The 14,463-nt window shown below is 33.2% G+C and overlaps 1 protein-coding gene across 2 annotated transcripts; it reads right to left on the bottom strand.

Annotated features, from left to right (window-relative positions):
* Nucleotides 1-4,482: 4,482 nt before the first annotated feature.
* LOC112743939 (uncharacterized) lies at nt 4,483-8,349 on the bottom strand. 2 transcript variants are annotated; one of them, XM_072214816.1, is made up of 5 exons: nt 8,228-8,349; nt 6,380-7,734; nt 6,064-6,295; nt 5,685-5,767; nt 4,483-4,932 (listed from the first exon to the last, which is right to left on the bottom strand). In XM_072214816.1, the coding sequence occupies exon 2, from the start codon at nt 7,687-7,689 to the stop codon at nt 6,613-6,615; it is 1,077 nt and encodes a 358-aa protein (XP_072070917.1). In that variant the 5' UTR covers nt 7,690-7,734; nt 8,228-8,349; the 3' UTR covers nt 4,483-4,932; nt 5,685-5,767; nt 6,064-6,295; nt 6,380-6,612. The 2 variants fall into 2 exon arrangements, with proteins under 2 accessions (XP_072070917.1, XP_072070916.1); XM_072214815.1 differs by having other exon boundaries at nt 6,380-7,739; nt 8,228-8,340.
* Nucleotides 8,350-14,463: the final 6,114 nt, after the last annotated feature.

Genomic DNA, 14,463 nt, shown 5'->3' on the forward strand with positions numbered 1-14,463 from the left:
AAAGTAAAAAATATATATTTTATGGAAATCAACCTTTAAAAATTTGAAAATGAAAAATGAAAAAAAAAAACAGACTTTAAGAATATTCCATGCATCCATTCCCTGGCACATTTGTGATAAAATAGTAGTTCCTTAGTGTAAATTATGCATATTATTTGTAACTTGCATAATATTTATCTTTTTCAAAGTAAGCAGATTAAAAAAAATATTTGTAAAATAATAACAGCAAGAACGAAAATAATAATAAACACATTAATTATAAAAATAATATTTTCTTAAATGTACAAAATAATATATACAATACGTATTTGTTTGGACGCCATTAAATCGATAAAAAAGATCATTTTTCAATAAAAAAATTATTTTTAGTGTGTTTGACAAATTTCTAATAGTAAAAGTAAGAATACTAAAAAAAATAAAAAAAATATATATTTTTTGAAAAACTACAATTTATATTTTTTTTAAAAGATTTTTTCTTAAAAAAAGATGTTTTTCCGTAATAAATGAATAAAAAAGTACTTTTATCTTATTTTATCCAAACATAATTAATAGATAAAAAAATCTTTTTACATGAGATATCCAAATATAAAATCACTTTTATTTTTGTAAAAGATTTTTTAAAAAATATAATTTATAAACAGATCTTTTTTAAGAATGGCACCCAAATTCTACCTATATAATTGTTGAGTAATAAAAAATGACAATAGACCTAGTTGAAATATATAATTACCAAATTAAACATTCATAAAAAATATATATTAAAATATTAATTATATGTAAAATTAAATTAAATAATACATATATTTATATATAATAATTTAATAATTAATTTTTAATATGTATATAATATTTTTGATAAAAATTATATAAAAATATTTTATATTCTATGAATAATGCTTTCAAAAAGTTCTTACCAATTAATGTATTTTAAACTAATAATTTTTTAAAAAAAAATACTTTATTCTCACCTAAAATTCTTTTGACAGAGCCACAAAAAATTAGATAAGACCTAATTTACCACTCTTTCCACATTATCATTAGAATAAGAGAGCAAGAGAGCTAGGGGATCAAATATTTAAGAGCAATGCTAGGGAACCAAATACCTTTAGGTGATATATATGGATGTTTCTTCTGCTAAGTATTGAAATGTTTCTTTTTCATACTAAATGAATGTTCTTTTATGTATTTTTCAAATTTTTTTGTATTACAAATGTGAATGTCTCTATTTTTTTAAGAATTTCATAATTTTTTTTTAAATTTTATAAATATTTAATTATTTTTACTAAAATATAACTGACTTTTTGTTAAGTATTAGGATATTTTTTTTTATATTAAATGAATGTTTTTTTTTATATTTGTATAGTTGTTTAATGACTCTTTTTGACTAATCTGAAACCAATAATGCTTTCAGCAATCAGAACAACATACAATATCATCACCATCATCAAATCAATAATAACAGCTCGTGAAATAGTATCTCAAGCTTCAAAGAGGACAATTATTATTGTTACTTTGTTAGAGATTGTTGTGGTAAGTGGTAACCAAGAAAATTGAATTAGACGAAGAAAGCAGAGCCATGCATATAAAGCACTAGGCAATTTCCCATAGAATAGAATGAGAAACCAAAATACACTCCCTTTCTTTCTCTCTTTTTTCTTTGGCGTTGACTCGCACGGTCTTGGATCTCATCGAAGAACCCTAATCCAATCCGAAGGAAGAAACATCTTCGTTGTTGTTGCGTCGCGTATCGATCGATCCAAAATAAACTAGCTTTGGCAGCTCCCGAACCAAAATCCCACCTTAGTCTCAGGCCATGCGATGCTGGTCATCGTTCTCCGCCATCGCCCTCTCCCGAGAGGACTCCTTTTCTTTCGCCGCCGATAATTTCTCCGCTTCTTGCTTAGCTTCCTTCTGACGGAGAGAGAGGATTTGTGTGTGTAATTGTTGGAGGTGGGTAAATTAATGTGAGAGAAAAGAGAAATGTTTTTATAGATTTTAATTAAGTTTTTAAATTTTTTAAATTTTGAATTTAAAAAATTAAAAATTAAAAATTAATTAATTATTAATATAAATTAATGTAGTCTTGTTTAGTTTTTGGCTGATAACTTTTTGGTTCTGTATACTTTTCCAATATTTAATCAGTAGAGTTATTAAATTACAAAAAAATTAAGGTGCTTCCTATTCCGTCACATATTCCTACACCATTGTGTTCATAATCCTACCCCGTTGACCAAGCTACGAAAGTTCTTTCTCTCTGAACTTTAAACAACAAACATATATATACTATTAGTTAAGGTGGATACTACCATGAAGATTTTACTATTGTCTTTATATGAAGATACTTCTTTTTTACTATTAGATGATGAAATGTATGGTTTGATTTTGATGTGTTGCAAAAGTTTTAATTTTTTTAAAGTGTGACTAAACAAACAAAGTACACTTTTAACACAAGAATCTTCATAAAAAGATGTTTTTAGCATCTTCATTTGAGTAGTTGCCATTAGTTAATACTTGTGCTCTTCTATAGTCCAATAAACTTGTTGCTAGTAGCCATAGGTAAAGGTTTGTGTTTGATCATGTTAGTTTTGTTCTCTTGTTGTGGCTGACAGGCTGACAAGGATATAATATAATGTCCATTGGCACTGCCATGTCTACCATGATAATATTACCAACATGTATTTACATAATAGAAAAACAAAATATCCATATATATATGTATGAACAAAAAAGAAGTAAAGAAATAAAAAGAGAATGAAAATATTGAGAATCTCGAACCTGTAATACTGATTATTAGTCCAATAAGGCGGTGGTGATGGTGGTGTTTGACGTGTTGTTTCATTGATGATGGGAATGGAAAGAGGGTTGTGTTCCATCACGATAGTCACGTCCTCATCAGATGCAGCATTCAGAGGTGTGTTTGTAGTAGAACCGTTTTCAAAGGCGCTGATGTCGTTCATCAGGTTCTGGAGGCGTTCTTGCAGTTGCACGGGTCTTTCCGGGGAGACGAGCAGCCACCGCCTTCCGGCGGTTGCGTATAGCATCCGGAAAACAATTAGCAATAATTGACTCAAAGACTTTGTTCTCCTTCCGAGTCCAGACCCGAGGTTGAGGCGGCTGAGACTAAGGTGGTTGATAACCACATATGTCTGCAAAATAATTCTGCTGTGTCATCTTCCTTATATCCGATTAGGAACGAGGTGGTTGATAACCAGATATACCAGAGAAATAATGTTGTTCTGTCATCTTCATAGCTTCTGCCTCCCGCCCGCGGTTTTCCATAGCTTCCGACAAACATTCATCAATAACCGTCTCGAATTGTTTGTTGCCGTCCAAAGAATGAGGTGGTTGATTATCCAGGGTAAGCAGATATACGATATCGTTCATATCCATATCTTCAGTCATTCCTGCATTATTTACTTCTTGCGTTCATTCTTTTTTTTCTTAGTTTTTTGTTTGATTTTCTATTCTTGAATATCTATTTATATAAATTTTACTTTGGAACATAGATTATTCAAGTTGAGATTATATTTTATTTAGTTGAGACTAAATTTTGGATAAAATCCAAAAAGATTTTATTTTCAAAATTTTATTTGTGGATCTTTTATTTCTTGGTACTAGTAAAAAAAAAGTAAAGACTCACGTATATTTTTTTTTATGTAAAATTAATAATTAAAATTATTAAATAATTTAATATGTTTAATTAAATTATAATAAAATATTTTTTAGTAATTTATTGTTAATAATTCAAACAATGAATTTAAAGTAATTGTTCAATTTGCTATCAGTAAATACTTTTGTAATAATATAAAATACTATTATATTAAAAATTGGAAGTATGATTTTTCTCATATAAACGAATATATATATAATTTAAATTACTAAACAAATTCATAGTCCTTTGATGTCTTCAAAATATGCATTTAAAAGTTGGAACAATAATAAATTAATAATTAATATATAAATTTTTTAGCTAACTTTAAATAAGAATATATAGTTGATTAAGGAAAAAACAATGAAACAATGCTAACAAGATGGGTAAGCAATAACCATAAAGATATAAGTGGCTGATTCTAAGATTTGAATATGGAAAGTCGAGCAAACCTTTAACTATTTTTAAGAAAGAAAATTAGAATATGTTATGTGAATGCTGCGTGAAAGATTAGAAGTTCTTTGACTTCATTAGAATCCCATAATTTTCTTTGAAGTTTTCTCATTTCAGCAATCTTTGTATATACCATTTGAGGTGCACCAAATCTAATAATTCTAATATGTGTAGAGTTTAGATCAAATCAGACCTATATCGAATATCAATCTTATATTGAGAGAGAGAGAGAGAGAGAATATTTGAATTGATTCGGTAACTCAAATATTTGTTTATACTATATGGTATTGCAGCGTATATGTTTCAGGGTATATGTTTCACCAGAACTAACAAATCCTTATGAAATAAAAAATCATTGAGAAAAAATTGAATTAATTCAGTGCATCTCAAATATTTGTTTATACTATATGATATTGCAACGTATATGTTTCACCAGAACTAACAAATCCTTATGAAATAAAAAATCATTGATCCTATGAAAATGTTATGAACCTAATGGAAGGAAGAGCACAAGAGCAATAAATCGGAATGTTTGAAGTGTATTAGAAGTATGAATGATAATCTCATCTTCTACCAAAGCTACTGTTAGTGTTCTATATACATACATAAGTACATGTATATGAAACTTCTAGATCAAGTTAACTAAATTATATGAAACTTCTAGATCAAGTTAACTAAATAACTGATAAAGTTAACAAACTAGCTCTTAAAACCTTCACTCTTTCTGAGGCGCCACCATATACATCAGATAAAACTTCTTACACCTTAGGTGCCGGCTTACAATATTCAGGATAGATCCATGGCTTGAACGCCTCATCATCCGCACAATGCTGAGTGTAACCAACATAATAATTAAAACCAATTATGATAATTATAGAGGCTCAATGTAAGTTTTGGGAAAGCTAAATTTTCTTGATTCAGTTTCTATGATTCAATAATCTAGTGGTGATGGCACTTGTTTGAACAAGTAAAAACTCAACAAAGATCAACATATGAATGTCAAAATGTATTAATAGATTATAGAAAGGGCAAGGGCTAGAGAAAACTTGGTGATTTAAAGGGTGTTTTCAGCAATACTTAACTTCTTAGAGTTATCATAATTTATCAGCTCTATCATACATGCAAGACTATAAAGAAATATAGTTCTGAAGTATTAGAAATAGGATCATGTGGACAAAGAAATAAAAACAGATATTTATTAATAATAACATGAATATTTTACATAATTAGTAGAAATAGATTGGAAAAGAAAAATTGATTGCAAAGTAATTTATAAACTGTTCCAAATTAGTCAAGAAATTCTTGAAAATTTTGTTCCATACCATTAATTGTAAAACATGTGAGCCTTTATAGAACATGATTGTTCATTGTCTCCAACTTTCCTTAATGTTAAATGTGTTTAAGTGATGAATAGCATGTAGCAAAACTTCTATCTTGTTCCCAGAGAATCTACTTATTTCGCGCTATGGTTATACATGTTATTAGGTGGATAAGCAGACAGATCAACATTATTAGTTGAGCAGGGCACGAAGAGCTAGAAAATTAAATTGTGCAGGATGCTGTAATATCAAATTATACATACCGTCAACCAAAAAACAAATCCACGTAAGAGGGTCAGACGTTTAGGATAATCACCACGAACTGATTTTAGTTTTTTGTTCAGATCTGCAAGATAAGCATATAAGTATGACTCATTGTTGCTAGTCTTCTGAAACAACATCTAATGAAGCTAGACAAAAGTATATTTCCATTTCATGTATTTAAGGACCATTCTGGTAAGATAAGTACTCTCTGTCACTTTTAAGTGATTCCATGTTCTATTAGAATAATTGATTGTAGTGAATGAATCAGTTCTAATTCAAATTGAAGTATACAGCTTTGAGCTACATTTGGCGACTATTCAAGGACAAAAATACAAAGATACTCGCATATCGAAAGGAGGTACTAAAAATTCAACTTACCAACATGATGATTAAGAAGAGATTTCCCAAGATAATTTCTCTTACAGGTCCTAGGGCCGCTGCGATGCTCTTTATGGTATTCGACTAGCTTTTTATGTTTCATATATTTAAAAAGCCTCTTATACTCTTCCTCACAGTAAGGCTTCTCCAGCTCTTGCATGAGTTTTTCTCTGTACTTTGTGTATTTCATTGCATTGGCTTTGTCATCATGCCAATAATGTTCCAAATTCAACTGCAAAGCAACACATAAAGGCATAATATCAAATGCAAAGTAAAGGGTAAGGGTAAATTCATATATAAAATTATAGATACATACACTTGGAACCGTTCGCCTTCTTTTGCAGAGTGAATCATCATCATCCTCTTCAATCTCCTCCTTTACCTTTATTTCTATGCCAGATGGAGGGTGAATGTGATCACCCTTTGCTATGTGATCATTCTTTTGTGGTGTCTCACCTTTGAGTGTACCCTTGTCATTACCATCATTCTTCTTTGCCTCTGAAGCCCCGCCATTGCAGCTACCATTAGAGTCCTTAATTGCATCGTTTCTCAATTCTTTTGGTTTCCTACCCGGCGCTTACCGCTATATTTACCATCATTGTTTTGTGCCTTAGAAACGTCCACAACATTGGCATTGCCATTGCCATTGGTATCCTTGACAGCATGTTTTCCCAAACCATTTGGTTTCCTACCCCTGCGCTTACCAACATAATTTTGTGCTTTTTGAGACACAGCATGAAAATCCTTAACCACGACTAGTCCTGAATCTTTTGGTTTCCTACCCCTACCCCTGCCCTTGCACTCACCCACATGATTTTGTGCCTTTGGGGATACATCATGAGTATCCTTAACCATTTGTCCTAAATATTTTGGTTTCCTACCCCTGCGCTTCTGGCTGTAGTCACCAACATTATTTTGTGCCTTCGGAGACACAACATGAGAATCCTCAATTATTTGTCTCAAATTTTTTGGTTTCCTACCCCTGCGCTTCCCACTATATTCACCAACATTATTTTGTGCCTTTGCAGACACAACATGAGAATCCTCAATTATTTGTCTCAAATTTTTTGGTTTCCTACCCCTGCGCTTCCCACTATAGTTACCAATATTATTTTGTGCCTCATAAGCCACAGTAAGAGCCACATCAGGGTATTCTATATAAATATTTTGCTCAGGGATCTCAATTGCATAGCATGTTCCACGAGCCTTCACATGATCCAAAAATAATTTGTATTGGGGATCCTCAGCCACATCTCCAATCAGGGGTTCCTCAGCCACATTAACCAATAAGCTATCACCATCATCCTCCTCGTCTTCCTCAGGAACGTAAACATAATCCAACCAATACTTGTAATCTTCTGAAATAAAAGTGTCATCTTCCTCTGGTACAGGACTCTTCACACTAATGTATACATCTTCGCAGAGTGGCTCCAGTCCTTTTTTTCTATTACCACTCCTTGAACTAGATGGTTCCACCATGTGTCTTGCAAGGGTGTTGTAAGAATCAATTGAACTTTCTTCATTAGCAGTTGCAAGGTCCTTATTCTTCTCCAATGTCCTTCTCCTCTTCTTGCAATCCATTTGTACTTCTCTAAACAAAAAATTCACACCTTCTTTCTCCTTCATTCTTTGTCTTGACTTCACAGTTTTCAAACACTACCAAAAACCCATCTTCCCTAACCAAAAAAAAAAAACACCTTTAGCCATCATATCAATTAAAAACAGGAGAGAAAATCAATCAAGTCTTTTCTCACACAAAAGAAAGTGAAAACGATCACAAAATAGAGACCAGTATGACTGAAATTTTAACAAACAGGTTATGGGGGTAAGATGAAGTTTTCTAGCAAATTATTTTTCCCCCTTTCAAATCTCTATAACATTGTGTCATGGTTACAGGATACTACTTACTTTAGCTCAAGGAAAAATTAGTCATTACATTACTTTTTATATAAAACAGTTCAGATTAATTTATGATTATTATATGATATAAGGATGAAGATGAGAAACTTGAAAACAGAAAACAATGAAATATAAGGGAAAAGGTGTTAGCAGCAACCATGTTAGTACAAAGAAACAAAAAGAAGCACTTTAAAAAGTAGGTACTTGTGGCTAATCTGAACCCTAATTTTCAACAGAGAGTTGCAGATTGAAGAAACTCGGTTACCTTTTTACGTGTCTCTTTTTTTTTTTTTTTTTTTGAAGAATATTGAAAGATGAAGTACAGATTACAGAAGAACTGAATAAGAGTGACAAGTGAAAGCGAAAAGCCGAAAACCACACTCGTAGTGTGGTAGTGAATAGGAGGTTTGACCGTTGACTAGGTAGTAGGTACAAAATATTCTCTCTATTGAAAGAAAAGAAAAGAAAGGAGAAAAACTGTTTTTCTTTCTAGTTTCTACTCTTTTATTTGTTTGCTTGGCTTTTTTTGAAAAAATAGAAAGTATAGCAACCAATTTTTGTTTCTCAATATTTGTCAACTTTTTTTAGGATTTATAATTTAATGTTTAGAGTCAATGGGTTTATAATTTACAGTTTAAAATTTAAAATAAATAAAATTATCTTAAAAAAATTAACTGATATTAAAAACATTGATTCTCTAATATTACTTTTATAAAAAGATAAAAATCTCTCTTTTTCTTGTTTTTCTATATATAATGATTATTAAATTATTATATTAATTAATAAATTTGATGTAAATTTTATATAATGTTAGTGTAACAAATATATTTAAAACTATTTTACTACTCTTTTTATATTAATAATAGAATATTCAATTTTTTTAGATGATTTCTTATTTCAACATTTTTAAAATAAATATGTGTTTAGCTAAAATAACAAATAAACAGAAAGAGTATATGCAATTAAATATGTTCTAAGGAATTTCATTAAAAAAAAAATAAAACATAATATTTCTATAAAATTTGCTAAAATTAATGTATTTTGTTATTAAATTTTTTTAAATTTATAAAAAATTTATCTTTTATAAACGAATATATGCAATTAAATAATTATAACTAAATTAATCATATTACTAAAAAATATTAGAACATTATCATTAATGTTAAGAAAATGAGCAATTACTTTAAAGTTTAATGTTTTTGCTTTTTATTTAAATAAATAAATAATTCATTATTTGCAAAAATACACAAAATATGAGAAAAGTTATTTTGAATATACAACTGTGACCATTTTGCAATACCTTAAGAGTAATTTCAATGAGATATTTTTTTTATTGAACTGATTTAAAATTGAAATTTGTATTGGATATAATCTTTGAAATGATACTGATATCAATAACGAGATACTTAATCATTTTGAAGAAAAACTAGTAAAATATTATCATTTATATATCTATTAAACTCATTAAATGAATATTGTAACCTTATTATGTAATGTTGTTAAATTAAAATAAAATCAAGCATTAGAGTGACGAATTTTACGTGAGTGGTGTGAGGAAAAGAAAACGAGGGCTCTGCTAGGGTTTCTTTCTAGCGCAACGAACAAGCAAATTAGTGCAAGTAATCAAGGGTCTTCTCCCCTTTCTCTCCGCATGGACATGCGGCAGTAGCGAGTAAGAAGTCCATCCAAAAAGAAGAATTAGTTCGGCAAGATACAAAGAAGACTAAACCCAATAGTGATGAACCGATTGTCGAAGCTGAGGCGGATGAAGTGGCTATTATGACTAATGAAAACGCAAATCCTAATCTAGTGCATCAGATGGATGAAGCTATGCATAATTAGGGGAAGCTAGTTAACCCAATGGCTGAAGTTAGGAAAAACTCAATAGTTCCTTATAACAAGCAGGAAAAAGTCTTCTCTTATAAGGAGTCTCTTATGAAAAATGTTGTATGTATGGTTTTATCTTCGGATGAAATTATTCAATTGGTGACTGATGAGTATGAAGTTGATAATAGGGATGGCAAAATTTCCTGAGACGCAGGGATCCCTGCGGGACTGCCCCGAATGGGAATCCGATTGTAGGAAATTTTCTCCGCGGGGATGGGGATGGGGGACAAAATTCCTCCGAAGCAGGCGCGGGGATTCCCGCCCTGTCCCCGCTATTCCCCAAAATTTATGAATTCCTTGAATTATCCTTAATAGTTTATTTCTCATATATGTTTTTTAGTCATTTCTCACACACACATATATATAAAAACCCAAAACTCCTAATCTTTATTTGCATAACCCCTCTTCAATTCAGAGATCCCTAAGGCTGTCCATACTCCATCCAACCTCTCTGCAGCCACCCCCTCGTCACCCTTCTCACCGCATCGTCACACCTCACCGTGCCATCACCCTTACTGCGTCGTAATTTCTATTTGCGGTGTTCCTTTTCGTAACTCTGCCGTCGTGTCCATTCTTCTCTCTGTTGCCGCGTCTCCCACCTCGTCCACTACTTTTTCCTTTGGCTCGTCGTTGCGTTCCCCCATTGCGTTATTTCGAAAGAAGTCACCATCGTGTCATTTAGAATTTTTGTATAAAATCTTTCAGTTTTTGTATAAGATAGATACTTGTAGCTCTATTCATATGGAAATTAATAATTAGTTAGAACTATTATGTAGATGGGGAATGGGGTCCCCGCGAAGAATGGGGTCCCGTGGAGAATGGGGATGGGGAGCAATATTCCCCATGGTGGGGAATGGGGGCGGGGATGGGGAGCAAATCTGAGGGCGGGAATGGGGAGCAGGGAGGCATCCCCCGCCCCCGCCCTGCCCTATTGACATCCCTAGTTGATAATGCTCTGTTTCGAGATAATGTTAAACTAGCCCCCCTTCAATGCAAAGCCGGTAATAGATATTTCTTTGGAGGAATATGACATGTATAAAATATAAAAATACTCTTTAATTGTCAAGATTCTGGGGAAGAATATTGATTTTTGGGTAATGGAATCATGGGTTAAAAGGGTTTGGGCCCAGAATAGAGATGTAAGGGTTTTGGATTTATCTGGAGATTTCTTCCTAATTCGATATGCAGATAAAGGTGATTACCGACATGCTTTGTTTGAAGGGCCATGGCAAGTAGCTGATCACTACCTATTAGTGCAATGGTGGAGACCATTCTTATGCCCCTCTGATTAAGTTGTGTAGAAACTCGTAGTCTGGGTCAAGATTTCAAATCTTCCAGTAGAGTTGTATATAGAGCAGTTCCTATGGAGAGTAAGGGGAAGTTGGTACTATACTCAAAGTTGACCATACCACCTCTACACGCATTTGTGTGGAAATTGACTTACGACAGCAGCTGGTACCAACAATTCAGGTTCTGGGAAGAGATTTTAGAATTGCATATAAGGGCTTACACTTAATTTGTTTTGGCTGTGGCAAGTATGGCCACCGGATGGATCAGTGCACAGAGGTACAAAAATATGTAGGAAAACAGTCGGTAGCCCAGACTTCGACAGGACATACATCGAGGTATGTGTTACAAATGGAAGGAGCAAATTCAGAGGGATTGGTATGCCAACTTTGAATTCAAATTTGCAAACAGATCTTTCGGAGTTAATTCCTTCCAATCGATGTTAGAATGTAGATGTGGAGATGGGGGAGGATCTTGCGATCTTCGGGACATAGATATTAGCCAAAAAGGCTCAAAAGCGTAAAGGTAATCCTAAAACTCTAGGTGGTCCTGGATTCAACAAATACCTGTCCAATACACAAGGCTCCGAATTTGAATATTGGGCCAAGAAAACCCTACTGATGATGGACCAATTAATAAACCCAAGACAGAAATTCCGAATCTAGTAAAAAAAATCTGACCCATTGAAGGCTAAAAAAGCTAACCCAGCTAGACACCAACCTACGGTTAACTCTTTAAGGATGATGACCGGTAAAGAACCCTCAAAGAAAAGTGTAGGGGGTCCAACAAAGGAGATGCTAGAGGAAGAAAACATGTGAAAGTTTCGATGGATAAAGGAAAAGAGGTGATCAGTACACCAACTCCAAAGTCTCCAAAGAGAAAGTCGGATGATTATTGGTTGTCTCTAGAGCTAATTAAACAGGTAAGTCAAATTCCTGGTGCTGACAGCCTCGAGATTGGGGGAGATTCTTTTGTGCAAGTTCACTACCCTAATCAAGACAACACGATAGCAGCTAATGCCTTTCGTAATAAGGCTTTGGATAATCTACCCTATTTGGATCTGCCAGATCCTGGTAATGTGATTCCTGGAGGTCCGACTCCTGGTGAAGGGATGGAGGGTGTGGTGGTAGTTCATTCTGCCAATAATGTTTCTTCTATTTAGTAAGTTTCTGTTGTTGATGCCTTCTTTCTATGTTATTGATTTATGAATGTTATTACATGAAACTATACGGGTGTTGGTAGTAAAGGTTTTTCTATGTTAGTAAGGTATTTATCTCGTTGTTACCATGCTAATCTTATCTGCTTGCTTGAAACTCACATTAATGGAAAGAAAGCTGATAATATTGCACGTAAGTTTGGTTTTTCAGATTGGTTTCTTGTAAAAGGGGTCAGTTTTGCAGGTGGAATTTGGTGCTTATGGAATTCCTCTTATTGGAATATTGATGTGATAGAATCCCACAAGCAGTATGTTCATCTTAAGTTGGTGTATGGTTAGGAATCTTTTTGGTTTCTTACTCTGGTATACGGCTCCCCCCTCCCTCCATCTCAACCCTAGAAGTGAACTATGGTCAATATTACAGAACTTGGCTAGGCAAATTTCAGAAAAATGGTGTGTTGGTAGAGACTTTAATAGTGTACTATATGCATCTGACACTGGAGGACACTCAGGGTTGGCTAGAGATTTTGAGGGATTTGTGAATTGTCTTAGATTGTGGATTACAGGATATTGGCTTTCAAGAAAAATCTTACACCTGGTAAAGGAGGGCAACTCAAAAAATACTTGATAGATATATTTCTAATAATGCTTGGTCTCAGAGGTTCAGTATGGCAGTGGTAAAACATCTTCCTAAGCTTAAATCTAACTATATTCCAATCCTCTCGAACTTAGAGACGGCTTCGGGTCTTGTAAATTCTAATTGGCCGTTTGGTTTCTTGGCGGCATGGCTCACTCATTCTGATTTTGATATTCTTCTGGATGAATCCTGGCGGGCGGAAAATACTTTGGAGGCTAATGTTAGCAGTTTTGCTAAAGCAGTTAAGGTTTGGAACAAAGAAGTATTTAAAAATCTTGCTAGACGAAAAGCTCGCCTCTTAGCTCGGTTAAATGGCATCTCTGATGCTCTTCATTTCCAAATCAATCCTTTCTTGGACAATTTACAATCTGATCTTTAGAGAGAACTGGAGACACTCCTTATTCAAGAAGAAATCTACTAGAAACAATGTTCTAGGTGCAAATGGATAATTTTTGGTGACTGAAATACATCTTATTTTCACATCACTGCAACTTCTAGAAAGAGAAAAACAGGGTGATTATGTTAAAGGATGCTAATGGAGAATGGGTAGAAGACTCTGTCTTACTCCAAAATATTGGAGTTCAATATTTTCACAAGTTGTACAGTGAAGATAATTCCTATGAGAGGCTGGAAGCTCTGGTCTATTTCCGAGTCTGTTGATGGAGGAAAATAACAAGCTGGGTAGAATGGTTAGCATAGAAAAAATTTTCACTGCTCTATTCTCTATGGGGGCGTGGAAAGCTCTTGGACCTAATGGTCTTCTTGCCATGTTTTATTAGAGTAAATAGAAAATGGTTAAGCCTTCTCTGATAAATTGGATAAATAATATTTTCAGTAACCATTCTGGCATTAAAATAGTAAACAAGACCTTTATTTCTATGATTCCTAAAAGAGATAGTCCATAATCCTTTCACCATTTCTATCCTATTGTGTTATGTAATGTCTCTTATAAACTTGTCACTAAGATTATTGCTCAAAGACTAAAAGAGGTGATGCCACATTTGATTGGTCCTTCTCAAGGTAACATAACTATTACTCAAGAAGTTATTCACACTATGAGTTCAAAGAAAGGCCCTATCGGCTATATGGCGGTCATGATTGACCTCGAGAAGGCATATAATTGTTTGAACTGGTAGTTTCTCCATGATACTCTTGTTGAAGCTAGTCTCCTGGTTAATCTGATTAGTCTTATTGATTATTGTTATTCTTCTGCTGAAATGCAAGTCCTCTGGAATAGAATCCCTTCTACACCCTTCTCCCCGTCTAGAGGTATTCGACAAGGTAATCCCTTATTTTCATATCTATTTGTTCTGTGTATTGAGCTTTTATCCCATATTATATTGACTGTTGTGAATAATAATCTCTGAAACTCGATCTGTTTAAACCGAAGAGGTCCTAAACTGTCGCATCTATATTTTGCAGATGATATTGTTTTGTTTGGAAAGGCTTCCATGGACTAAGTGGAAATGATGAGGGGTATTTTGGATCTTTTCTGCCGTAGCTTTAGCCAGAAAGTGAGCTTTAAGAAGTCTTG

This window comes from Arachis hypogaea, chromosome 14, assembly GCF_003086295.3.
Source record: "Arachis hypogaea cultivar Tifrunner chromosome 14, arahy.Tifrunner.gnm2.J5K5, whole genome shotgun sequence".
Lineage (NCBI taxonomy): Eukaryota > Viridiplantae > Streptophyta > Magnoliopsida > Fabales > Fabaceae > Arachis > Arachis hypogaea.

What these genes read in the sequence shown, in the direction of transcription:
- LOC112743939 (XM_072214816.1), bottom strand. Translation starts at nt 7,689, where the DNA reads ATGAAGGAGAAAGAAGGTGTGAATTTTTTGTTTAGAGAAGTACAAATG.